Source organism: Amphiura filiformis, chromosome 10 (assembly GCF_039555335.1).
Source record: "Amphiura filiformis chromosome 10, Afil_fr2py, whole genome shotgun sequence".
Classification (NCBI taxonomy): domain Eukaryota; kingdom Metazoa; phylum Echinodermata; class Ophiuroidea; order Amphilepidida; family Amphiuridae; genus Amphiura; species Amphiura filiformis.
Window position 1 is genome coordinate 21072910 of NC_092637.1, and position 26472 is coordinate 21099381.

At 33.6% G+C, this 26472-nt stretch overlaps 1 protein-coding gene across 1 annotated transcript in view; it reads left to right on the forward strand.

Annotated features, from left to right (window-relative positions):
• Positions 1 to 26472, forward strand: part of LOC140162638 (adenylate cyclase type 3-like) — a 129497-nt gene that overhangs the window by 23588 nt on the left and 79437 nt on the right. Inside the window, 1 exon segment of the mRNA XM_072185912.1 lies at positions 23991 to 25726. Coding sequence (XP_072042013.1) covers positions 25013 to 25726 — 714 coding nt within the window. The 5' untranslated portion in view covers positions 23991 to 25012.

Here is a 26472-nt window from a genome sequence, read left to right on the forward strand (position 1 = left end):
TTTGTTTTATGATTTTTTGTTGTTATTTCAGTAGGTATTTTTAACTGATTGTACTCTATATTTCCAATATGATTTAATTTTGATTTGTTTTAAATTGTTTTAAAAGTGAATTTTGAGATAATGCGCTTATAATAGCAATCATGTGTCAAATATGCCTTAAATAATGCATATATTACAGCGTTTTGATACTTAAAATATTTAGTTTGACAAAAATGACAATTAAAGTAACCAAAATATGCGCAATGTTATTTGTTTTAAATTAGTGAAAAATCATGTCAATCGAGCAACGCGTTTGCGAGTTATGGTAATTTTACTGAAAGTAATAGATTATTTTTTTTTTTCTTCTCTACAATCAAGTGCAAATTTCCCTGGGACACTTGTTCATATTTCGCGCCCTCTGTTCAATAAAACCGGTCATATGAAGTTCACCATGTGATATTTTATTTGTATAGTTTCCAACCTATTTCGAATCCCTCCTCCCCACCAACCAATGTTGGAGCAAAAATATAGGCCATTTTAAAAATGAGGCGTTTGGTATACAACATTGAATAAGGGGTGCGGGAGGGTCATTGAACTATGAAAGTGTCCCAGCAAATTTGCACTTGATTGTATAGGGATGCGAAAAAATAATCTATTAATATCAATAAAATCGCCATAACTCTCGAACGCGTTGCTCGATTTTCATAATTTTTCAGTGATGTCAAGATAATTTCATTAAGCATTACATGATTAGCCAATTTTAAAAAAGTTATTAAAATAAACATTTTTTTGAATATCTAACCCTGCAATGCATGCATTTTTCAAGGAATATTTGACACATTGATTGCTTATTATTAGAGTGGACATATAAATTCTCCTTTGGTAGAATTTACAAACATAATAAAAGCAAACCAAATAAGAAATTAAGAAAATATAGAAATAAATAGAACAGAATCATGATGTGTGTCTCATCATTGATCTTTCAAACTCATTACCCTATTTCAAATGCTATTATCGGAATGCACGTTAAACTCTTTAATATAGGCCTTCAACTACCCATCACAGACACGCTAATTCAACTTAACAATGCCATGCCAAAAAGTGTATATACAATTATATACAATTACACATTTTAAATGTGCTTATTATTGGTATTCAAAAATAAAAAAGAGATAAAGAGCAGGATTTAAAAGTAAACATATCGGCGACAATGAGCTTCGAACCGTAGCCCTCATGATCAGAAGGCAGTAAGCAAACCACTACACTATGGTTGAGCTGTTGTTATTCATGCGAATTTATTTATAACAAGGATAACAAGAATTAATGACGCAATAACGGTCTACCAGAATAATATAACTTAAAAAGTAATATATATTTATTTAACATTATGGTAGACCGTGCTTATTTGGCTTAAATGGAGGAATAATTACCAATAAACATATCAAAGTTAGGAAGGTATGTATAATGTGACCGTGTATATTCAAAATATACGTTAGATAAATGCTGAATACGACCAAAACATGAGTTTTAATGAATGATTCCATTGGATCGAAGCTCGATAACACAATACAGTAGCATTGCAATGATAGGATTAAATACGCTGAAATCGAGTGCAATTGTCATCAGTCTCCCAGTGGCATATAGTTACTGGCTTTGGTTCTCGCCCCCGAGATCTCGAGTTCGAATCCATGTAATGCTATTTTTCTTTTATTCTTTTGTCTTTCTTTCTTTCTTTTTCTTTCTTTTCTTTCTTTCTTTCTTTCTTTCTTTCTTTCTTTCTTTCTTTCTTTCTTTCTTTCTTTCTTTCTTTCTTTTTTTTTTTTTTTTTCCCTTTATGTTGCCAATTTACATTTACATTTATCAATGAACTAAAGGGAAACAATTGTTTTGTTTTATGATTTTTTGTTGTTATTTCAGTAGGTATTTTTAACTGATTGTACTCTATATTTCCAATATGATTTAATTTTGATTTGTTTTAAATTGTTTTAAAAGTGAATTTTGAGATAATGCGCTTATAATAGCAATCATGTGTCAAATATGCCTTAAATAATGCATATATTACAGCGTTTTGATACTTAAAATATTTAGTTTGACAAAAATGACAATTAAAGTAACCAAAATATGCGCAATGTTATTTGTTTTAAATTAGTGAAAAATCATGTCAATCGAGCAACGCGTTTGCGAGTTATGGTAATTTTACTGAAAGTAATAGATTATTTTTGTCTTCTTCAATACAATCAAGTGCAAATTTCCCTGGGACACTTGTTCATATTTCGCGCCCTCTGTTCAATAAAACCGGTCATATGAAGTTCACCATGTGATATTTTATTTGTATAGTTTCCAACCTATTTCGAATCCCTCCCTCCCCACCAACCAATGTTGGAGCAAAAATATAGGCCATTTTAAAAATGAGGCGTTTGGTATACAACATTGAATAAGGGGTGCGGGAGGGTCATTGAACTATGAAAGTGTCCCAGCAAATTTGCACTTGATTGTATAGGGATGCGAAAAATAATCTATTAATATCAATAAAATCGCCATAACTCTCGAACGCGTTGCTCGATTTTCATAATTTTTTCAGTGATGTCAAGATAATTTCATTAAGCATTACATGATTAGCCAATTTTAAAAAAGTTATTAAAATAAACATTTTTTTGAATATCTAACCCTGCAATGCATGCATTTTTCAAGGAATATTTGACACATTGATTGCTTATTATTAGAGTGGACATATAAATTCTCCTTTGGTAGAATTTACAAACATAATAAAAGCAAACCAAATAAGAAATTAAGAAAATATAGAAATAAATAGAACAGAATCATGATGTGTGTCTCATCATTGATCTTTCAAACTCATTACCCTATTTCAAATGCTATTATCGGAATGCACGTTAAACTCTTTAATATAGGCCTTCAACTACCCATCACAGACACGCTAATTCAACTTAACAATGCCATGCCAAAAAGTGTATATACAATTATATCAGTACGACAGCAACTTAGCTCACTTCCGGTAATTTTTACCGGCGTGACCTTTGCTGTTACGTAACGTAATGTTGTAAATCAGGTGGCAAATACAGTTTTTCAGAAAACATCAAAAAATGGAATACACGAGTGGTTTCTCCTTCATTTCCATATTGAGCCCATAGATAAGATATGAAACATGAGTATAAGGCAAACAGTAACGTGTAAAAGTCCAATTATTGTGGAGAAAATGAATGTTTATTGTGCGCGAAGTAGCCTAAAAAAATGAGAAAAAAATGCATGTCACGATCACCAAAATGGTTATATCTGCAACTATGCGCCAACGCCGGTCGTATGCTTTTCTGTAATGATAGATATTAGCTAACTTGAGCTTGTATTAAATTTTCAGCGAAAATGATTGGTGGAACAATCGAGTCGTAGGTTGGAAAGTTGCTTTCAAAACGGCTTCCCCTCGCAATCGTGCGTGACCATAAGTGACCAGTGTCAGCAGGAAAATTAACAGCCGGCCTTGTCCATATAATCGATTAATAATTGTCAGGATCGTCCAGTTGACTACAGTGATATTTATTTATTCATACAAAATACTGCTCTGTCATACAAAATATCGAAGTCAATATAAAACGTAATTTCAAGCCATTTGACTGAACTTACAAACAGTTTATAAAAGATTATCGTTGAACGAGACACTGAATTAGAAATAACATTGCAAAAGGTACGAGAATAAGTAAGCAGGTTGTGATGGTCTAGTGGCTAAGTCTAAGTCCGTGCCTGAAGTGCGTGAGGTTGGAAGTTCGAACCCTACCATAGCGGGTTTTTTTTTTTTGAAAGGGAAATGAAAGAAAGCATTTTTTTTTAATCTTGACCGCTTGTGGTGTTCTATTGAAGATAATTACGTTACTCTAGACAACGAAACGCTGATTCCAATTATATGTCTGGGTATGGTGTAAGAACGGTGTAAAATTACAAATAATATTATGCCAAAATATCAGGTTTGAAATTCGTAAATTATGGCTATCTTATTTTTTAATATGTAGGCCTACGCATAAAGAAAAACATTGCAAACGTGTTAGAAATATTTTTAATTGATCATAATACTGACGGGCCTACACCATAGGCCTAACAGAACAAGAGAGAAAAAAATCGAAATGCTGTAGGATTCGAACCTTCAACCTCTCGCACTTCAAACCACGGCGTCAACCACTAGACCATCACAACCTGCTGTAACATATTCGTATCTTTTGCAATCTTATTTCTCATTCAGGGACTCGATCAACAATAATATTTTTAAAACTGCTTTTAAGTTCAGTCAAATGAGGTGATATTACTTTTTATATTGACTTCAATATTTTGTAAGTCAATGCAGTATTTTACTTGAATAAAGAAATATCACTGAGTCAACTGGACGATTCTGACGATTATTATTCGATATAATGACAAGGCCGGCTGCTATTTTGCTAGTGACACTTGTCACTAACGGACACGCACGATTGAGACACGGGCCGTTTTGAGAGTAACTTTCCAACCTACGACTCGATTGTTCCACCAATCATTTTCGCTGAAAATTTAATACAAGCTCCAGTTAGTTAATATCTATCATTACAGAAAAGCATAAGACCGGCGTTTGCTCATAGTTGTAGATATAACCATTTTGGTGATCGTGACATGCAATTTTTCTCATTTTCCCGGCCACTTCGGACATGTTCAAGCTTCTTTATTTTCAATATTATTCAACTTTTACTCGTTTTTTGTTTTTGCACAAATGTTTGGTATCTTATCCGTGATCATGGTACACAATTTAAGCAAAAAACGACCCGTGTCTCCCATTTCTGGAGCTATTTCCCTAAAACATATGTTTGCCGGCCAAATTTTCAACATTTAGTTACGTAACCCGTGTTCACCAACCCGTAAAATTTTTCTATCGAACAAAAGAGGTCACGAAGTTGCCGTCGTACTGATATACAATTACACATTTTAAATGTGCTTATTATTGGTATTCAAAAATAAAAAAAAGAGATAAAGAGCAGGATTTAAAAGTAAACATATCGGCGACAATGAGCTTCGAACCGTAGCCCTCATGATCAGAAGGCAGTAAGCAAACCACTACACTATGGTTGAGCTGTTGTTATTCATGCGAATTTATTTATAACAAGGATAACAAGAATTAATGACGCAATAACGGTCTACCAGAATAATATAACTTAAAAAGTAATATATATTTATTTAACATTATGGTAGACCGTGCTTATTTGGCTTAAATGGAGGAATAATTACCAATAAACATATCAAAGTTAGGAAGGTATGTATAATGTGACCGTGTATATTCAAAATATACGTTAGATAAATGCTGAATACGACCAAAACATGAGTTTTAATGAATGATTCCATTGGATCGAAGCTCGATAACACAATACAGTAGCATTGCAATGATAGGATTAAATACGCTGAAATCGAGTGCAATTGTCATCAGTCTCCCGGTGGCATATAGTTACTGGCTTTGCTTCTCGACCCCGAGATCTCGAGTTCGAATCCATGTAATGCTATTTTTCTTTTATTCTTTTGTCTTTCTTTCTTTCTTTTTTTTCTTTCTTTTTCTTTCTTTCTTTCTTTCTTTCTTTCTTTCTTTCTTTCTTTTTTTTTTCTTTTTCTTTTCCCTTTATGTTGCCAATTTACATTTACATTTATCAATGAACTAAAGGGAAACAATTGTTTTGTTTTATGATTTTTTGTTGTTATTTCAGTAGGTATTTTTAACTGATTGTACTCTATATTTCCAATATGATTTAATTTTGATTTGTTTTAAATTGTTTTAAAAGTGAATTTTGAGATAATGCGCTTATAATAGCAATCATGTGTCAAATATGCCTTAAATAATGCATATATTACAGCGTTTTGATACTTAAAATATTTAGTTTGACAAAAAATGACAATTAAAGTAACCAAAATATGCGCAATGTTATTTGTTTTAAATTAGTGAAAAAATCATGTCAATCGAGCAACGCGTTTGCGAGTTATGGTAATTTTACTGAAAGTAATAGATTATTTTTGTCTTCTTCAATACAATCAAGTGCAAATTTCCTGGGACACTTGTTCATATTTCGCGCCCTCTGTTCAATAAAACCGGTCATATGAAGTTCACCATGTGATATTTTATTTGTATAGTTTCCAACCTATTTCGAATCCCTCCTCCCCACCAACCAATGTTGGAGCAAAAATATAGGCCATTTTAAAAATGAGGCGTTTGGTATACAACATTGAATAAGGGGTGCGGGAGGGTCATTGAACTATGAAAGTGTCCCAGCAAATTTGCACTTGATTGTATAGGGATGCGAAAAATAATCTATTAATATCAATAAAATCGCCATAACTCTCGAACGCGTTGCTCGATTTTCATAATTTTTTCAGTGATGTCAAGATAATTTCATTAAGCATTACATGATTAGAAAAATTTTAAAAAAGTTATTAAAATAAACATTTTTTTGAATATCTAACCCTGCAATGCATGCATTTTTCAAGGAATATTTGACACATTGATTGCTTATTATTAGAGTGGACATATAAATTCTCCTTTGGTAGAATTTACAAACATAATAAAAGCAAACCAAATAAGAAATTAAGAAAATATAGAAATAAATAGAACAGAATCATGATGTGTGTCTCATCATTGATCTTTCAAACTCATTACCCTATTTCAAATGCTATTATCGGAATGCACGTTAAACTCTTTAATATAGGCCTTCAACTACCCATCACAGACACGCTAATTCAACTTAACAATGCCATGCCAAAAGTGTATATACAATTATATCAGTACGACAGCAACTTAGCTCACTTCCGGTAATTTTTACCGGCGTGATCTTTGCTGTTACGTAACGTAATGTTGTAAATCAGGTGGCAAATACAGTTTTTCAGAAAACATCAAAAAAATGGAATACACGAGTGGTTTCTCCCTTCATTTCCATATTGAGCCCATAGATAAGATATGAAACATGAGTATAAGGCAAACAGTAACGTGTAAAAGTCCAATTATTGTGGAGAAAATGAATGTTTATTGTGCGCGAAGTAGCCTAAAAATGAGAAAAAATGCATGTCACGATCACCAAAATGGTTATATCTGCAACTATGCGCCAACGCCGGTCGTATGCTTTTCTGTAATGATAGATATTAGCTAACTTGAGCTTGTATTAAATTTTCAGCGAAAATGATTGGTGGAACAATCGAGTCGTAGGTTGGAAAGTTGCTTTCAAAACGGCTTCCCCTCGCAATCGTGCGTGACCATAAGTGACCAGTGTCAGCAGGAAAATTAACAGCCGGCCTTGTCCATATAATCGATTAATAATTGTCAGGATCGTCCAGTTGACTACAGTGATATTTATTTATTCATACAAAATACTGCTCTGTCATACAAAATATCGAAGTCAATATAAAACGTAATTTCAAGCCATTTGACTGAACTTACAAACAGTTTATAAAAGATTATCGTTGAACGAGACACTGAATTAGAAATAACATTGCAAAAGGTACGAGAATAAGTAAGCAGGTTGTGATGGTCTAGTGGCTAAGTCTAAGTCCGTGCCTGAAGTGCGTGAGGTTGGAAGTTCGAACCCTACCATAGCGGGTTTTTTTTTTTGAAAGGAAATGAAAGAAAGCATTTTTTTTTAATCTTGACCGCTTGTGGTGTTCTATTGAAGATAATTACGTTACTCTAGACAACGAAACGCTGATTCCAATTATATGTCTGGGTATGGTGTAAGAACGGTGTAAAATTACAAATAATATTATGCCAAAATATCAGGTTTGAAATTCGTAAATTATGGCTATCTTATTTTTTAATATGTAGGCCTACGCATAAAGAAAAACATTGCAAACGTGTTAGAAATATTTTTAATTGATCATAATACTGACGGGCCTACACCATAGGCCTAACAGAACAAGAGAGAAAAAAATCGAAATGCTGTAGGATTCGAACCTTCAACCTCTCGCACTTCAAACCACGGCGTCAACCACTAGACCATCACAACCTGCTGTAACATATTCGTATCTTTTGCAATCTTATTTCTCATTCAGGGACTCGATCAACAATAATATTTTTAAAACTGCTTTTAAGTTCAGTCAAATGAGGTGATATTACTTTTTATATTGACTTCAATATTTTGTAAGTCAATGCAGTATTTTACTTGAATAAAGAAATATCACTGGAGTCAACTGGACGATTCTGACGATTATTATTCGATATAATGACAAGGCCGGCTGCTATTTTGCTAGTGACACTTGTCACTAAAGGGACACGCACGATTGAGACACGGGCCGTTTTGAGAGTAACTTTCCAACCTACGACTCGATTGTTCCACCAATCATTTTCGCTGAAAATTTAATACAAGCTCCAGTTAGTTAATATCTATCATTACAGAAAAGCATAAGACCGGCGTTTGCTCATAGTTGTAGATATAACCATTTTGGTGATCGTGACATGCAATTTTTCTCATTTTCCCGGCCACTTCGGACATGTTCAAGCTTCTTTATTTTCAATATTATTCAACTTTTACTCGTTTTTTGTTTTTTGCACAAATGTTTGGTATCTTATCCGTGATCATGGTACACAATTTAAGCAAAAAACGACCCGTGTCTCCCATTTCTGGAGCTATTTCGCTAAAACATGTTTGCCGGCCAAATTTTCAACATTTAGTTACGTAACCCGTGTTCACCAACCCGTAAAATTTTTCTATCGAACAAAAGAGGTCACGAAGTTGCCGTCGTACTGATATACAATTACACATTTTAAATGTGCTTATTATTGGTATTCAAAAATAAAAAAAGAGATAAAGAGCAGGATTTAAAAGTAAACATATCGGCGACAATGAGCTTCGAACCGTAGCCCTCATGATCAGAAGGCAGTAAGCAAACCACTACACTATGGTTGAGCTGTTGTTATTCATGCGAATTTATTTATAACAAGGATAACAAGAATTAATGACGCAATAACGGTCTACCAGAATAATATAACTTAAAAAGTAATATATATTTATTTAACATTATGGTAGACCGTGCTTATTTGGCTTAAATGGAGGAATAATTACCAATAAACATATCAAAGTTAGGAAGGTATGTATAATGTGACCGTGTATATTCAAAATATACGTTAGATAAATGCTGAATACGACCAAAACATGAGTTTTAATGAATGATTCCATTGGATCGAAGCTCGATAACACAATACAGTAGCATTGCAATGATAGGATTAAATACGCTGAAATCGAGTGCAATTGTCATCAGTCTCCCGGTGGCATATAGTTACTGGCTTTGCTTCTCGACCCCGAGATCTCGAGTTCGAATCCATGTAATGCTATTTTTCTTTTATTCTTTTTGTCTTTCTTTCTTTCTTTTTTCTTTCTTTTTCTTTCTTTCTTTCTTTCTTTCTTTCTTTCTTTCTTTCTTTCTTTCTTTCTTTCTTTCTTTCTTTTTCCCTTTATGTTGCCAATTTACATTTACATTTATCAATGAACTAAAGGGAAACAATTGTTTTGTTTTATGATTTTTTTGTTATTTCAGTAGGTATTTTTAACTGATTGTACTCTATATTTCCAATATGATTTAATTTTGATTTGTTTTAAATTGTTTTAAAAGTGAATTTTGAGATAATGCGCTTATAATAGCAATCATGTGTCAAATATGCCTTAAATAATGCATATATTACAGCGTTTTGATACTTAAAATATTTAGTTTGACAAAAATGACAATTAAAGTAACCAAAATATGCGCAATGTTATTTGTTTTAAATTAGTGAAAAATCATGTCAATCGAGCAACGCGTTTGCGAGTTATGGTAATTTTACTGAAAGTAATAGATTATTTTTTTTTTTTTTTTATACAATCAAGTGCAAATTTCCCTGGGACACTTGTTCATATTTCGCGCCCTCTGTTCAATAAAACCGGTCATATGAAGTTCACCATGTGATATTTTATTTGTATAGTTTCCAACCTATTTCGAATCCCTCCCTCCCCACCAACCAATGTTGGAGCAAAAATATAGGCCATTTTAAAAATGAGGCGTTTGGTATACAACATTGAATAAGGGGTGCGGGAGGGTCATTGAACTATGAAAGTGTCCCAGCAAATTTGCACTTGATTGTATAGGGGATGCGAAAAAATAATCTATTAATATCAATAAAATCGCCATAACTCTCGAACGCGTTGCTCGATTTTCATATTTTTTTCAGTGATGTCAAGATAATTTCATTAAGCATTACATGATTAGCCAATTTTTAAAAAAGTTATTAAAATAAACATTTTTTTGAATATCTAACCCTGCAATGCATGCATTTTTCAAGGAATATTTGACACATTGATTGCTTATTATTAGAGTGGACATATAAATTCTCCTTTGGTAGAATTTACAAACATAATAAAAGCAAACCAAATAAGAAATTAAGAAAATATAGAAATAAATAGAACAGAATCATGATGTGTGTCTCATCATTGATCTTTCAAACTCATTACCCTATTTCAAATGCTATTATCGGAATGCACGTTAAACTCTTTAATATAGGCCTTCAACTACCCATCACAGACACGCTAATTCAACTTAACAATGCCATGCCAAAAGTGTATATACAATTATATCAGTACGACAGCAACTTAGCTCACTTCCGGTAATTTTTACCGGCGTGACCTTTGCTGTTACGTAACGTAATGTTGTAAATCAGGTGGCAAATACAGTTTTTCAGAAAACATCAAAAAATGGAATACACGAGTGGTTTCTCCTTCATTTCCATATTGAGCCCATAGATAAGATATGAAACATGAGTATAAGGAAAACATTAACGTGTAAAAGTCCAATTATTGTGGAGAAAATGAATGTTTATTGTGCGCGAAGTAGCCTAAAAATGAGAAAAATGCATGTCACGATCACCAAAATGGTTATATCTGCAACTATGCGCCAACGCCGGTCGTATGCTTTTCTGTAATGATAGATATTAGCTAACTTGAGCTTGTATTAAATTTTCAGCGAAAATGATTGGTGGAACAATCGAGTCGTAGGTTGGAAAGTTGCTTTCAAAACGGCTTCCCCTCGCAATCGTGCGTGACCATAAGTGACCAGTGTCAGCAGGAAAATTAACAGCCGGCCTTGTCCATATAATCGATTAATAATTGTCAGGATCGTCCAGTTGACTACAGTGATATTTATTTATTCATACAAAATACTGCTCTGTCATACAAAATATCGAAGTCAATATAAAACGTAATTTCAAGCCATTTGACTGAACTTACAAACAGTTTATAAAAGATTATCGTTGAACGAGACACTGAATTAGAAATAACATTGCAAAAGGTACGAGAATAAGTAAGCAGGTTGTGATGGTCTAGTGGCTAAGTCTAAGTCCGTGCCTGAAGTGCGTGAGGTTGGAAGTTCGAACCCTACCATAGCGGGTTTTTTTTTTTGAAAGGGAAATGAAAGAAAGCATTTTTTTTTAATCTTGACCGCTTGTGGTGTTCTATTGAAGATAATTACGTTACTCTAGACAACGAAACGCTGATTCCAATTATATGTCTGGGTATGGTGTAAGAACGGTGTAAAATTACAAATAATATTATGCCAAAATATCAGGTTTGAAATTCGTAAATTATGGCTATCTTATTTTTTAATATGTAGGCCTACGCATAAAGAAAAACATTGCAAACGTGTTAGAAATATTTTTAATTGATCATAATACTGACGGGCCTACACCATAGGCCTAACAGAACAAGAGAGAAAAAATCGAAATGCTGTAGGATTCGAACCTTCAACCTCTCGCACTTCAAACCACGGCGTCAACCACTAGACCATCACAACCTGCTGTAACATATTCGTATCTTTTTTGCAATCTTATTTCTCATTCAGGGACTCGATCAACAATAATATTTTTTAAACTGCTTTTAAGTTCAGTCAAATGAGGTGATATTACTTTTTATATTGACTTCAATATTTTGTAAGTCAATGCAGTATTTTACTTGAATAAAGAAATATCACTGGAGTCAACTGGACGATTCTGACGATTATTATTCGATATAATGACAAGGCCGGCTGCTATTTTGCTAGTGACACTTGTCACTAACGGGACACGCACGATTGAGACACGGGCCGTTTTGAGAGTAACTTTCCAACCTACGACTCGATTGTTCCACCAATCATTTTCGCTGAAAATTTAATACAAGCTCCAGTTAGTTAATATCTATCATTACAGAAAAGCATAAGACCGGCGTTTGCTCATAGTTGTAGATATAACCATTTTGGTGATCGTGACATGCAATTTTTCTCATTTTCCCGGCCACTTCGGACATGTTCAAGCTTCTTTATTTTCAATATTATTCAACTTTTACTCGTTTTTTGTTTTTTGCACAAATGTTTGGTATCTTATCCGTGATCATGGTACACAATTTAAGCAAAAAACGACCCGTGTCTCCCATTTCTGGAGCTATTTCACTAAAACATGTTTGCCGGCCAAATTTTCAACATTTAGTTACGTAACCCGTGTTCACCAACCCGTAAAATTTTTCTATCGAACAAAAGAGGTCACGAAGTTGCCGTCGTACTGATATACAATTACACATTTTAAATGTGCTTATTATTGGTATTCAAAAATAAAAAAAGAGATAAAGAGCAGGATTTAAAAGTAAACATATCGGCGACAATGAGCTTCGAACCGTAGCCCTCATGATCAGAAGGCAGTAAGCAAACCACTACACTATGGTTGAGCTGTTGTTATTCATGCGAATTTATTTATAACAAGGATAACAAGAATTAATGACGCAATAACGGTCTACCAGAATAATATAACTTAAAAAGTAATATATATTTATTTAACATTATGGTAGACCGTGCTTATTTGGCTTAAATGGAGGAATAATTACCAATAAACATATCAAAGTTAGGAAGGTATGTATAATGTGACCGTGTATATTCAAAATATACGTTAGATAAATGCTGAATACGACCAAAACATGAGTTTTAATGAATGATTCCATTGGATCGAAGCTCGATAACACAATACAGTAGCATTGCAATGATAGGATTAAATACGCTGAAATCGAGTGCAATTGTCATCAGTCTCCCGGTGGCATATAGTTACTGGCTTTGCTTCTCGACCCCGAGATCTCGAGTTCGAATCCATGTAATGCTATTTTTCTTTTATTCTTTTTGTCTTTCTTTCTTTCTTTTTCTTTCTTTTCTTTCTTTCTTTCTTTCTTTCTTTCTTTCTTTCTTTCTTTCTTTTTTTTTTTTTCTTTTCCCTTTATGTTGCCAATTTACATTTACATTTATCAATGAACTAAAGGGAAACAATTGTTTTGTTTTATGATTTTTTGTTGTTATTTCAGTAGGTATTTTTAACTGATTGTACTCTATATTTCCAATATGATTTAATTTTGATTTGTTTTAAATTGTTTTAAAAGTGAATTTTGAGATAATGCGCTTATAATAGCAATCATGTGTCAAATATGCCTTAAATAATGCATATATTACAGCGTTTTGATACTTAAAATATTTAGTTTGAAAAAAAATGACAATTAAAGTAACCAAAATATGCGCAATGTTATTTGTTTTAAATTAGTGAAAAATCATGTCAATCGAGCAACGCGTTTGCGAGTTATGGTAATTTTACTGAAAGTAATAGATTATTTTTTTTCTTTTTCTATACAATCAAGTGCAAATTTCCCTGGGACACTTGTTCATATTTCGCGCCCTCTGTTCAATAAAACCGGTCATATGAAGTTCACCATGTGATATTTTATTTGTATAGTTTCCAACCTATTTCGAATCCTCTCCTCCCCACCAACCAATGTTGGAGCAAAAATATAGGCCATTTTAAAAATGAGGCGTTTGGTATACAACATTGAATAAGGGGTGCGGGAGGGTCATTGAACTATGAAAGTGTCCCAGCAAATTTGCACTTGATTGTATAGGGGATGCGAAAAATAATCTATTAATATCAATAAAATCGCCATAACTCTCGAACGCGTTGCTCGATTTTCATAATTTTTCAGTGATGTCAAGATAATTTCATTATGCATTACATGATTAGCCAATTTTAAAAAAGTTATTAAAATAAACATTTTTTGAATATCTAACCCTGCAATGCATGCATTTTTCAAGGAATATTTGACACATTGATTGCTTATTATTAGAGTGGACATATAAATTCTCCTTTGGTAGAATTTACAAACATAATAAAAGCAAACCAAATAAGAAATTAAGAAAATATAGAAATAAATAGAACAGAATCATGATGTGTGTCTCATCATTGATCTTTCAAACTCATTACCCTATTTCAAATGCTATTATCGGAATGCACGTTAAACTCTTTAATATAGGCCTTCAACTACCCATCACAGACACGCTAATTCAACTTAACAATGCCAAAAAAAAAAGTGTATATACAATTATATCAGTACGACAGCAACTTAGCTCACTTCCGGTAATTTTTACCGGCGTGACCTTTGCTGTTACGTAACGTAATGTTGTAAATCAGGTGGCAAATACAGTTTTTCAGAAAACATCAAAAAATGGAATACACGAGTGGTTTCTCCCTTCATTTCCATATTGAGCCCATAGATAAGATATGAAACATGAGTATAAGGCAAACAGTAACGTGTAAAAGTCCAATTATTGTGGAGAAAATGAATGTTTATTGTGCGCGAAGTAGCCTAAAATGAGAAAAATGCATGTCACGATCACCAAAATGGTTATATCTGCAACTATGCGCCAACGCCGGTCGTATGCTTTTCTGTAATGATAGATATTAGCTAACTTGAGCTTGTATTAAATTTTCAGCGAAAATGATTGGTGGAACAATCGAGTCGTAGGTTGGAAAGTTGCTTTCAAAACGGCTTCCCTCGCAATCGTGCGTGACCATAAGTGACCAGTGTCAGCAGGAAAATTAACAGCCGGCCTTGTCCATATAATCGATTAATAATTGTCAGGATCGTCCAGTTGACTACAGTGATATTTATTTATTCATACAAAATACTGCTCTGTCATACAAAATATCGAAGTCAATATAAAACGTAATTTCAAGCCATTTGACTGAACTTACAAACAGTTTATAAAAGATTATCGTTGAACGAGACACTGAATTAGAAATAACATTGCAAAAGGTACGAGAATAAGTAAGCAGGTTGTGATGGTCTAGTGGCTAAGTCTAAGTCCGTGCCTGAAGTGCGTGAGGTTGGAAGTTCGAACCCTACCATAGCGGGTTTTTTTTTTTTTAGGGAAATGAAAGAAAGCATTTTTTTTTAATCTTGACCGCTTGTGGTGTTCTATTGAAGATAATTACGTTACTCTAGACAACGAAACGCTGATTCCAATTATATGTCTGGGTATGGTGTAAGAACGGTGTAAAATTACAAATAATATTATGCCAAAATATCAGGTTTGAAATTCGTAAATTATGGCTATCTTATTTTTTTTTTTAATATGTAGGCCTACGCATAAAGAAAAACATTGCAAACGTGTTAGAAATATTTTAATTGATCATAATACTGACGGGCCTACACCATAGGCCTAACAGAACAAGAGAGAAAAAATCGAAATGCTGTAGGATTCGAACCTTCAACCTCTCGCACTTCAAACCACGGCGTCAACCACTAGACCATCACAACCTGCTGTAACATATTCGTATCTTTTGCAATCTTATTTCTCATTCAGGGACTCGATCAACAATAATATTTTAAAACTGCTTTTAAGTTCAGTCAAATGAGGTGATATTACTTTTTATATTGACTTCAATATTTTGTAAGTCAATGCAGTATTTTACTTGAATAAAGAAATATCACTGGAGTCAACTGGACGATTCTGACGATTATTATTCGATATAATGACAAGGCCGGCTGCTATTTTGCTAGTGACACTTGTCACTAACGGGACACGCACGATTGAGACACGGGCCGTTTTGAGAGTAACTTTCCAACCTACGACTCGATTGTTCCACCAATCATTTTCGCTGAAAATTTAATACAAGCTCCAGTTAGTTAATATCTATCATTACAGAAAAGCATAAGACCGGCGTTTGCTCATAGTTGTAGATATAACCATTTTGGTGATCGTGACATGCAATTTTTCTCATTTTCCCGGCCACTTCGGACATGTTCAAGCTTCTTTATTTTCAATATTATTCAACTTTTACTCGTTTTTGTTTTTGCACAAATGTTTGGTATCTTATCCGTGATCATGGTACACAATTTAAGCAAAAACGACCCGTGTCTCCCATTTCTGGAGCTATTTCGCTAAAAACATGTTTGCCGGCCAAATTTTCAACATTTAGTTACGTAACCCGTGTTCACCAACGCGTAAAATTTTTCTAGCGAACAAAAGAGGTCACGAAGTTGCCGTCGTACTGATATACAATTACACATTTTAAATGTGCTTATTATTGGTATTCAAAAATAAAAAAGAGATAAAGAGCAGGATTTAAAAGTAAACATATCGGCGACAATGAGCTTCGAACCGTAGCCCTCATGATCAGAAGGCAGTAAGCAAACCACTACACTATGGTTGAGCTGTTGTTATTCATGCGAATTTATTTATAACAAGGATAACAAGAATTAATGACGCAATAACGGTCTACCAGAATAATATAACTTAAAAAGTAATATATATTTATTTAACATTATGGTAGACCGTGCTTATTTGGCTTAAATGGAGGAATAATTACCAATAAACATATCAAAGTTAGGAAGGTATGTATAATGTGACCGTGTATATTCAAAATATACGTTAGATAAATGCTGAATACGACCAAAACATGAGTTTTAATGAATGATTCCATTGGATCGAAGCTCGATAACACAATACAGTAGCATTGCAATGATAGGATTAAATACGCTGAAATCGAGTGCAATTGTCATCAGTCTCCCGGTGGCATATAGTTACTGGCTTTGCTTCTCGACCCCGAGATCTCGAGTTCGAATCCATGTAATGCTATTTTCTTTTATTCTTTTGTCTTTCTTTCTTTCTTTTTTCTTTCTTTTTTTTTCTTTCTTTCTTTCTTTCTTTCTTTCTTTTTTTTTTTTTTTTTCTTTTTCTTTTTCCTTTATGTTGCCAATTTACATTTACATTTATCAATGAACTAAAGGGAAACAATTGTTTTGTTTTATGATTTTTTTTGTTATTTCAGTAGGTATTTTTAACTGATTGTACTCTATATTTCCAATATGATTTAATTTTGATTTGTTTTAAATTGTTTTAAAAGTGAATTTTGAGATAATGCGCTTATAATAGCAATCATGTGTCAAATATGCCTTAAATAATGCATATATTACAGCGTTTTGATACTTAAAATATTTAGTTTGACAAAAAATGACAATTAAAGTAACCAAAATATGCGCAATGTTATTTGTTTTAAATTAGTGAAAAAATCATGTCAATCGAGCAACGCGTTTGCGAGTTATGGTAATTTTACTGAAAGTAATAGATTATTTTTGTCTTCTTCAATACAATCAAGTGCAAATTTCCCTGGGACACTTGTTCATATTTCGCGCCCTCTGTTCAATAAAACCGGTCATATGAAGTTCACCATGTGATATTTTATTTGTATAGTTTCCAACCTATTTCGAATCCTCCCTCCCCACCAACCAATGTTGGAACAAAAATATAGGCCATTTTAAAAATGAGGCGTTTGGTATACAACATTGAATAAGGGGTGCGGGGAGGGTCATTGAACTATGAAAGTGTCCCAGCAAATTTGCACTTGATTGTAGTTTGATTTACCTTTACTAGTAAAGTCACGAGCTTGAATATTTTGTAGCGTATGTTTTTTTAGATAGTATTATGTTTTTTTGTTTTTTGCGTCATGTTCTTGGACAATAATTATTTTGACGTAATACATGTTTTTTTGTTATAACCATTTTTTTTCGATTAAGTTAAGGTGGTACTATGTGACTAATATTGGATTTTCATCAAAATTAACTACACACTGGTAACAAAATTTATGTATATTATAGGGGCAAGGAATCCAATTACTTCACTGAAATTTCGGTGATTCAAGACAAGTGGTTCATTATATATGTTAAGAAATGAGGTACATTCTAGCGGTACCTCTTTTCTTATCATAAATAACGTACCGTTTGTCTTGAGTCACTGAAATTCCAATGTAGTAAATGGATTTTATGCCCCTATAATATACATATCTTTTGTTACCAGTGTCTTATTATTTTTTGAGAAAAATGCAAAAATAATCAAGGGGTGTAGTACCACCATTAAACATCTGTTTTCATGGAAACCTTACTAGTAAGATGGATTTACTCAGCAATTAGATGCACAAGAATATAATTATGTTGTCCTGATTGGATGAGCGTTTCATTTTGTCCTATCGAAAATGCGCACACAATTGAGATCTAATTGGAACAATAGACAACACAACTGTATTGAAAGCCTCCGTAATTTAATGATGCAGGCCTCCAAGTAAAAAAAAAACGTAGTCAATATGCAAAATATATTACAGAACAGCCATTTTTTTTAACAGCCATCTATGCGACAGGTGTTTCTTGTATCCGTCTGCTCTTTAACTCTCTCCACGCTGGTGTCGACTGCAGACGACAAGTTAAAAAATAATTAAAATTCAAAAAATTTCAGAATTGTAAATTTTCATGACCATGTTTGGAATCAGCTTGCAAAATGCATTAAAATGAGTACAAACAAGCCTAATATTGGTTCAGTGGTTCTTAAGATAGCTCTTAATATTTTGACAAAATATCGTTAAACTTTTTATGTTGAGGCCTATGGCTAGCACGCATAGCATTAAGTAAGAGTGCAGTATTTACAAATTGTATGACATAGCAGATACGGCACTTATATCTGGGAGGGGCATATGAAGAGTTTATCTCCAAAAGTCTTAAGTCAAATAGCTGCCTTGTGTCACATTTTTTTGGTATATTTTAACATTTTTAAAGTTTAAATGCTATTTAACGATGTGAATGGATATGTTTGTAACTCTATAGCTTATTCTCCAACAATTTTCAGTATTATTTTGTCCCTTAAAATTCTACAATGCCAGGTTTTAACATGGCTGCCATTGGACTTAATGCCTTTTGGGAAGTTAAAGAGATTTGCAACTTTTTTTAAAGATAACCAAAAAATCAATTGTTATAACTATTCTACTACTCCCATGTTATTAGATTAGTAAGGTCTTAGGAATATCTGCAAATAGAAAATTCCACAAAGCAGCCTTTGTACTTAATGCCTTTTGAAACCAAAGTCTTCATATGTTTAAAATCAACTTGCTCCCAGTATCAATAAAGTATCTGTTATATCGCTTAGGGAGGACAGTTTTTATGGTCTACTGAGCTCAGCAATGCTTTGCTGTCTTCGATAGCGCATTGTATCGGAGAGGTGCATGACTTTTATCAAAGCCCAAACCCATAAAAGCCTGTAGCAAACTCTGCCAGGCTCCGCTCAATTGTACACTACGCTCCGATACCACGCGTTGACCAAAATATCGATCGAATCAATTTTACGACCATGCCTGAATTAACAACCCCTTGAAACCTAATTACACCACTTTATGTAAGCATAAACGTACACACATTATTGACTTTCTATTGTCCGCAGACACGACCCCAGACATGCTTATTTAATGACCACTTGAGTAGTTGATGAGTGGGTCGTTATGTACTTACTGAACACAAAAGGAAATTGATTATGGTTTTACCATCGACCGTGTTTATAATCCTGCTGCTCTGCTGAACGCTCCGATAGATATCAGCAAACTCGTATACTGTTCGCTTGTTCCTATCGAACGCTCTAGCGTACATGAACCATTATCGAAGACAGCAAAGCATTGCTGAGCTAAGTAGACCATAAAAACTGTCCTCCCTTATATGCAGATACTACTTTTGGAAGGACAGAGCATGCTTCATTTGGATAGATTATTGACATATTAACATACTTTCAACATTTCATGCCCCCATCCCTGATCTATTGTTAATGTGAAAGTGGATACTATTAATTCAAATGATATGATTGAACATTTAAATCTTACTAAATGGTGCATTAGAATGGCTATCATCTATATATATAATCGTCTATAAACATTAATGTCTAAATAAATGTCTCTATTCAAAATGTTTTCATATTACATAATTAGCTTTAACCCAAGTACTACAAAGGGAGGGGTTGTACCAACCGCTCCCCAACGTTTATATCTGGCGGATAACAACGCGCGTGCTTACGGTCAAACGACTCTTGCTAATCGTGGACCCATCCTTTAGTTCGTATCGTTTTATTACATTTTTTTAACAGTGTCATGATAACGAAGTGTAATTTCATGTGTTTACTGACATCGAATGTATATGTTTTACCATAGAACATGGAAATAGTAGATATGCATAGAATAATGCTGAATTATTTCTATTCCATGAGGGGGATTAAATTTCATAATTATGTGACATCGTAGAAATTACAATGCTCACAACACAGTGGTTCTTCAAAATAGAGATTTTGAATCATCTTATAATTATGTGATGCGATCAAGCAAAATCAGTCGGAACTCGCAATTATTGATTTTGAGAAATAGCCAAACAAAGGTAATATTTCCTTTTCTTTCCTATTGTTTTGGAAACTCTTTAATTGCTCATATCTTTGGAACTGGTTGTTCAAATTCAATGGAGTTTTCTGCAAAATGCAGCTTTGTAAATGCTTTTTACTATCTTATAAGAAACTGAAAATTCAATATTTCCGAGTTCCGACTGATTTTGCTTGATCGCATCACATATCTGCAGTCAGATATTCTCTAGTTTACAGGAAACATAAGAGTTTTTAGAGTTCCTTTGTCATCCAATCATTTATTTCTCTCTTTTCTTTACTATTGTACTCTACCCCCCCCCTATCTATCTTCATCCTCTCTCTCTCTCTCTCTCTTTCTCTCACTCTCTCACGCTCACTTTCAATCTAGAATTATTTCGAATAATACGTTTCATACATATGTTATTAACACTTATATTACGGGTTGTCTTTGGGTTGTGTAACAGGGGCAAGTCATATATAGCATGGGAACAATAAATTGTATTGGGAAAAAATAAGACGCCTCTTTTAGAAGTTGAATTACAGTCCTTAGGCACCAAAAGCATTAACTGAGAAGGTCATGTTTTTAAATATTCATGTATGTATTATAAATATTTCAATGTCAGAATGCGATTCATTTTATTTATTGTAGTTTGAAATCTAATGTCGTTAATGATGAAATTCAATAATCAGACGAATTCAGATGAATTACTGCTATGGTAGATTGAGGTTTATTTTCAGAATTCTGAATTATAATATTGCTCACACTCTGTGAGTATAAAATAAAATTGGGAATAATCTAATACCGTATGTAGACTGCTGGCAAGTTTCCGGGATTGTTTTTAGATGTTTTTAGCACTTTTGATATAAATGAATAAATAAATAAATAAGTAAAATAAATAAATAAATAAATAAATAAATAAATAAATAAATAAATAAATAAATAAATAAATAAATAAATAAATAAATAAATAAATAAATAAATAAAATAAATAAAATAAATAAAATAAATAAAATAAATAAAATAAATAAAATAAATAAAATAAATAAAATAAATAAAATATATAAATAAATAAATATAATATAGTATAAAAAGAAATAATCAGTTGGCTGATGATCGCCCGTAGAAAACGGACGTGAAACCCAGGGTACCAACCCATATCATGGAAATGTGTTAAATTTATGTAAATAAATAAATAAATAAATAAATAAATAAATAATATATAAATATAACAATAAGGTTCATGTTATTATGTTGTTGTTTCATTAAAATTTTCCTGCAGCTGGCGAAATCTATCATACTGTAGCAAATGATACTAATTGAATGCCAACGTGGGCAAAATTGAATTCAAAATATAGACTAATGAGCTCGATAATTGGTGTGCAATATCGGAACCTTATTGTTGTGACGCATTATGGTCTTATTATGTGTTTGATTCTTTCTTGTTGAATGGAAGCCCCTTGTATGCGGGGGTGGTGTCAGTGTTGTGGCTGGAGACTACGGTGTTTGTTCTGGATGGGTGGTTGCCTTGACATATTATATAGCTTTACGCCCAATTGACGGACCTAGTAGTGGTCCTAGTTTACTACTGTGGCTTACCTGGTGGGTGGTTACAGGGTCATGGGCCTTTCTTTGACATCTATATGGTTCAATGCATAGGTACCGCGTGAACGTTGTAGTGCAGGGCGATCTATTCAAAGATTGTATTCATCTATTGCTATTATTACGTCACTTCGACAGCGAGTATTGCTGTTCACAGTTTATTTAATGTTTATATTTTAGATTACATTTCATGTGAGATTTCACAAGAAAAATATCCAAATAAAATGTATTGATAGTAACCGCCATTGCATTCAATTGTATAGGAGAACCACCCGCTATGTATAAGATTACTTCGAGACTTACTGTCTATATGATGTTATGGCAACGCGGAGGTGGTTACGTGCGTTTTTATAAATACGTATTTATGAATATAGTCGAAGCATACTGTAGAATAACGCCATATGGATAACACAGCGAATTATCGTCATTAAGGTATTTTGTTGGTGTGGTGCATGGAGTTAAGAATTCAGAAAACACGATTTTAATTTATTAATCTAGTGGCTCTTCAAACTTGACATTATAATAAATTTACCCAATATACTAAGGCCGTATAAAATTAATGTTTTGGTTCTCGTCCAGAGGATTTTCATGAATTGATGAGGGAGGAGGTGTTTTTTTTTTTTTTTTTTTTTTTTTCCCAATGTAAAATTAGCTTTTTTTGTTTTTTTTGGTCTTTTCCAACAGTGCTCGAGGAAATGATGGGGCCCTTTTTTTTTTTTCAAATGTGAGATTCTGAGGATAAACCCCTAGAGTACCACAAAAAGACTTGGAAGTGATGCTTGTTCTCTAATAAACTTATTTATATGTATGAAGATTTCATAAATCATTCCAAAGTCTAAAAAATTGAAAAATCTAAAAAAAAAAAAAATCTGACAAATCCCAGAAATTGAGGAGGGAGGGACGAGAACCAAAATATTAATTTTACACGGCCTAATATGCATGCGAACAATAAGCATTACACAGTATAGTCTGTAGGAGTATCGTAAGCGATGCATTTGGTAATGGGGAGTGAAAATGCGGGCGTTCTTAAAGGGATTTGTCACATGGCAGAACCTCTCACATTGACTGATAATCTTGTTGCATAATGTACCAATGCATTAGTTTGACGTGAATTTGATGTGCATTGTTTTTATATGCCAAGACACGCGTGGTAAATACAATGTAGACTCCGGTTTAGCTGTTGCGCATAATTTTATTTAATAACATGGCATTAGTCGTACTTTGAACCTGCGATATTTAGTGAGTGACAAGGGTTTTAGAAACGAGAAATTCTGCCTGCAAACAGGGAGTGGATATGGTTTCTGTGGGCTCCCATAAGTAATCAAAAATACGCAAAGTGATGAAATATCTCACCTTTTCCATCACAAGATAATGCAAGAAATAACAAATTTGGATTGATTTCATATAATAACAGAATACAGACTATACTGTGTAATGCTTATTGTTCGCATGCATATTAGTATATTGGGTAATTGATGCGATCTGATTGTGATGATTCACCATTGCAGCGAAATTACAGCGCTTTGAGTCCTCCAAGATCTGGAGAAAGGCGCTTTATAAATCCAAAATTTATTTATTTATTTCTAAAAAAAAAAGTGTTGAGAGCTTCCCTATTTTTCCAAGAAATAAAAAAACTTGGTAAGGTGATGAAAACGATCTTTACCGTTTTTATCACAAAATAATTTAAAACATTTGGAAAAATCATCATCATCATTAACATCATTATCATCGTTATGCTTATAATTATTATCAAGGTGGTGCTGTTATGTTGCAATGACTAAACAGAAACCAGATCATTCTACTTCCGTCTCATCAATAATATTTGCCTTATTAATATCATGATACACGAAGCCATTTTATAATATGCTATTTACTTTGTGTTCTCATTTTATTTCAGGTCGTGCTTTGACTGCACCAATATCTGTAACCAATGGCGACATGGCGGCACTAAAAGCGGCAATACGTTCTTAGATATCCTATTGAACACTCGAGATTAGACTGGACTTCGTACTGAATTCTGCGCAATACGCAGTGCCTACTAGATATCAATATTATACCGCTGCATATGGGATAATTTATCAAGAAAGCTGCAAGACTGAATACGATATGACGAATTATTCTTTTAGGAAATGACTTAACTGAAGAACAAATCACTGCAGAGATATCGACAGGTGCCGACCATCGAGTAATGGGATGAAACAACTCAGAAATATGTACCATTTTTTAATATCTTGACCATATTTGGCATACAATTTGAAAAACATCGACATGAGTATTCATTTTGGAATTGCTTCAATTGTTCAATAATTGCAGGTGAACAAGTGGCATTTTGTAAAAAATTGACGAGCCGACATGAATGATTCATTTTCTACAGCAAAATCCATAATATAGTCGCTTGCACCGAATGACGTGACACGATTGTTGAAAATGTTATGTTTAGAAACATCAACCGCCCGTGCGGATTATGTATGATGGTGCGCTCGAGTTTGAAGCTACAAGATTGTCTGAGGCCATGTTGACTCGGCTGAAGCATAGGATATGATGACAGGAAGAAAATGAACTATCGACATGTTTGGAAATATAACTACCTGTGATGTTTATTTGTACGCAAAATGAGGAAACCATTTAAGTGAAGATTTTTGTTGAATATCATGTGAAGAATCGACATACGTGGATTAATTTACATCGCGTATTTTAGAGGCATAGAAATGTATGATTACTGAATAAGTGGCGTTGAACTCACGGACATGACAAACGGACAGGTTTGTCTGAAACTATAACTATAATTATAAATTAACAGATATCCGTAATCATGTGATATTAACTCAATTACATTTATAATTGTTTGATACGGTACTTACGTAATCGACACTGGTTTGAATTTGGCTAGATACTAGAAACGCTAGTTCAAAATTCAAGATGGCAGTGTACACACGTGAACAAAACAGACTTATGATGCTGGATGGTGGTGGGGTCAAGAGTGATCCGGAGGATGACCTTGAATCTGGACAGGATGTTGAACTCAGCACCTGTAGTCTCAAGGCATCCCTGGTGGATTCCGGAAGTCCGGACGAGGCTGCCATATCCGGATCACCTTTGAGCCTCGGTCTATCCGGACTTTGCCTACCAAGATCCCTCCGATTTCAATTCCTGAAGCAATCTATGGAGCCAACATATCAGGCTTATTTCAGCAGAGTTCGGTGTGATACACTTCATATTTTAGTCTTATTCGCATTTCTATTCGATGTACAAGCTTTGATTTTATACGTGCAAGACTCACCGGGTGAAAGGCTGTTAGAAATATCAATCATGGGTATTTTTACTATAGCAAGTTTGGTAATATTTTGCTTATGTAAATATAAACTTCTGAACGAATGGACAATGACTTATATCATACCATTTGCAATATGGTTCTTATTGTGTACTCAAACGTACGTTGATTTGGTACTGTACTATTCACCTTTAACCCCGAGTGATGGGGTCGGATGGCAGACTTTCTTTATCTTCGCTAGCTTTGCTATGATGCCGCTAAGACTTTCATTGATCATCGCTTTGTGCCTTTGTTCTATATTTATTCAATGTATGATTGTGGGATTGATGTCCGAAGCGAACAGACAACATATGGGGCATCAGGTAAGTTTGATTTCTTTTGTATAAATTGCCATTATACATTGTGTCTATTTAGCCCAATCAGTAAGGCGCCAGACTGTTTAAAATTAGCGGACCATAGCTGCGTATTTATAGAGGGCCGAGGGATTCACTCTATCATAATGAAAATTATTTGAAGAAATCAAAGAGCCTTTGGAGTAAAAATGGTACTGTAATGATTGACATACACAATTTCAATTTTTGACAAATATTAATTTTTTGTAATCGATCAAAGCAGACTTTTTATGCCAATTTTGAATTTAACCTGAATCCGTGTATATTGCACCCTCTCGTCCTTTTTGTAGGTCAATTCTGTTTTTACTATTAAACAGCGAACCACGTTTGAAACATACATGTTCAAGAAAGAATTCCAAAACCCAAAACAAAACAGTGTTTTCATTATTTGCATGAGACCTTTTCAAACGTTTGAGCACAAAGGCTTAACATAGCATTATAAGATTTATACTTCTCCGTCCAACTGCCTCCGTGGTCTAGCGTTAAAGACCTGTATTCATAAACAACAAAGCAACGGGTCACTGGTTCGAGTGCCATTGAAGCCGCGGAAACTATTTGTATTTTCATAATGCTTGATTGCATTCCAAAAGGAGGTACTTGGCGGTGAATCATGTATCGGTATACCCTTAACGGAGTTTCTGTCTGATAATTATTTATCTCTGGCTTCGATTTACACATTTACTTCAAATTGGAAAGGGAGTTTAAATTGACTCCTA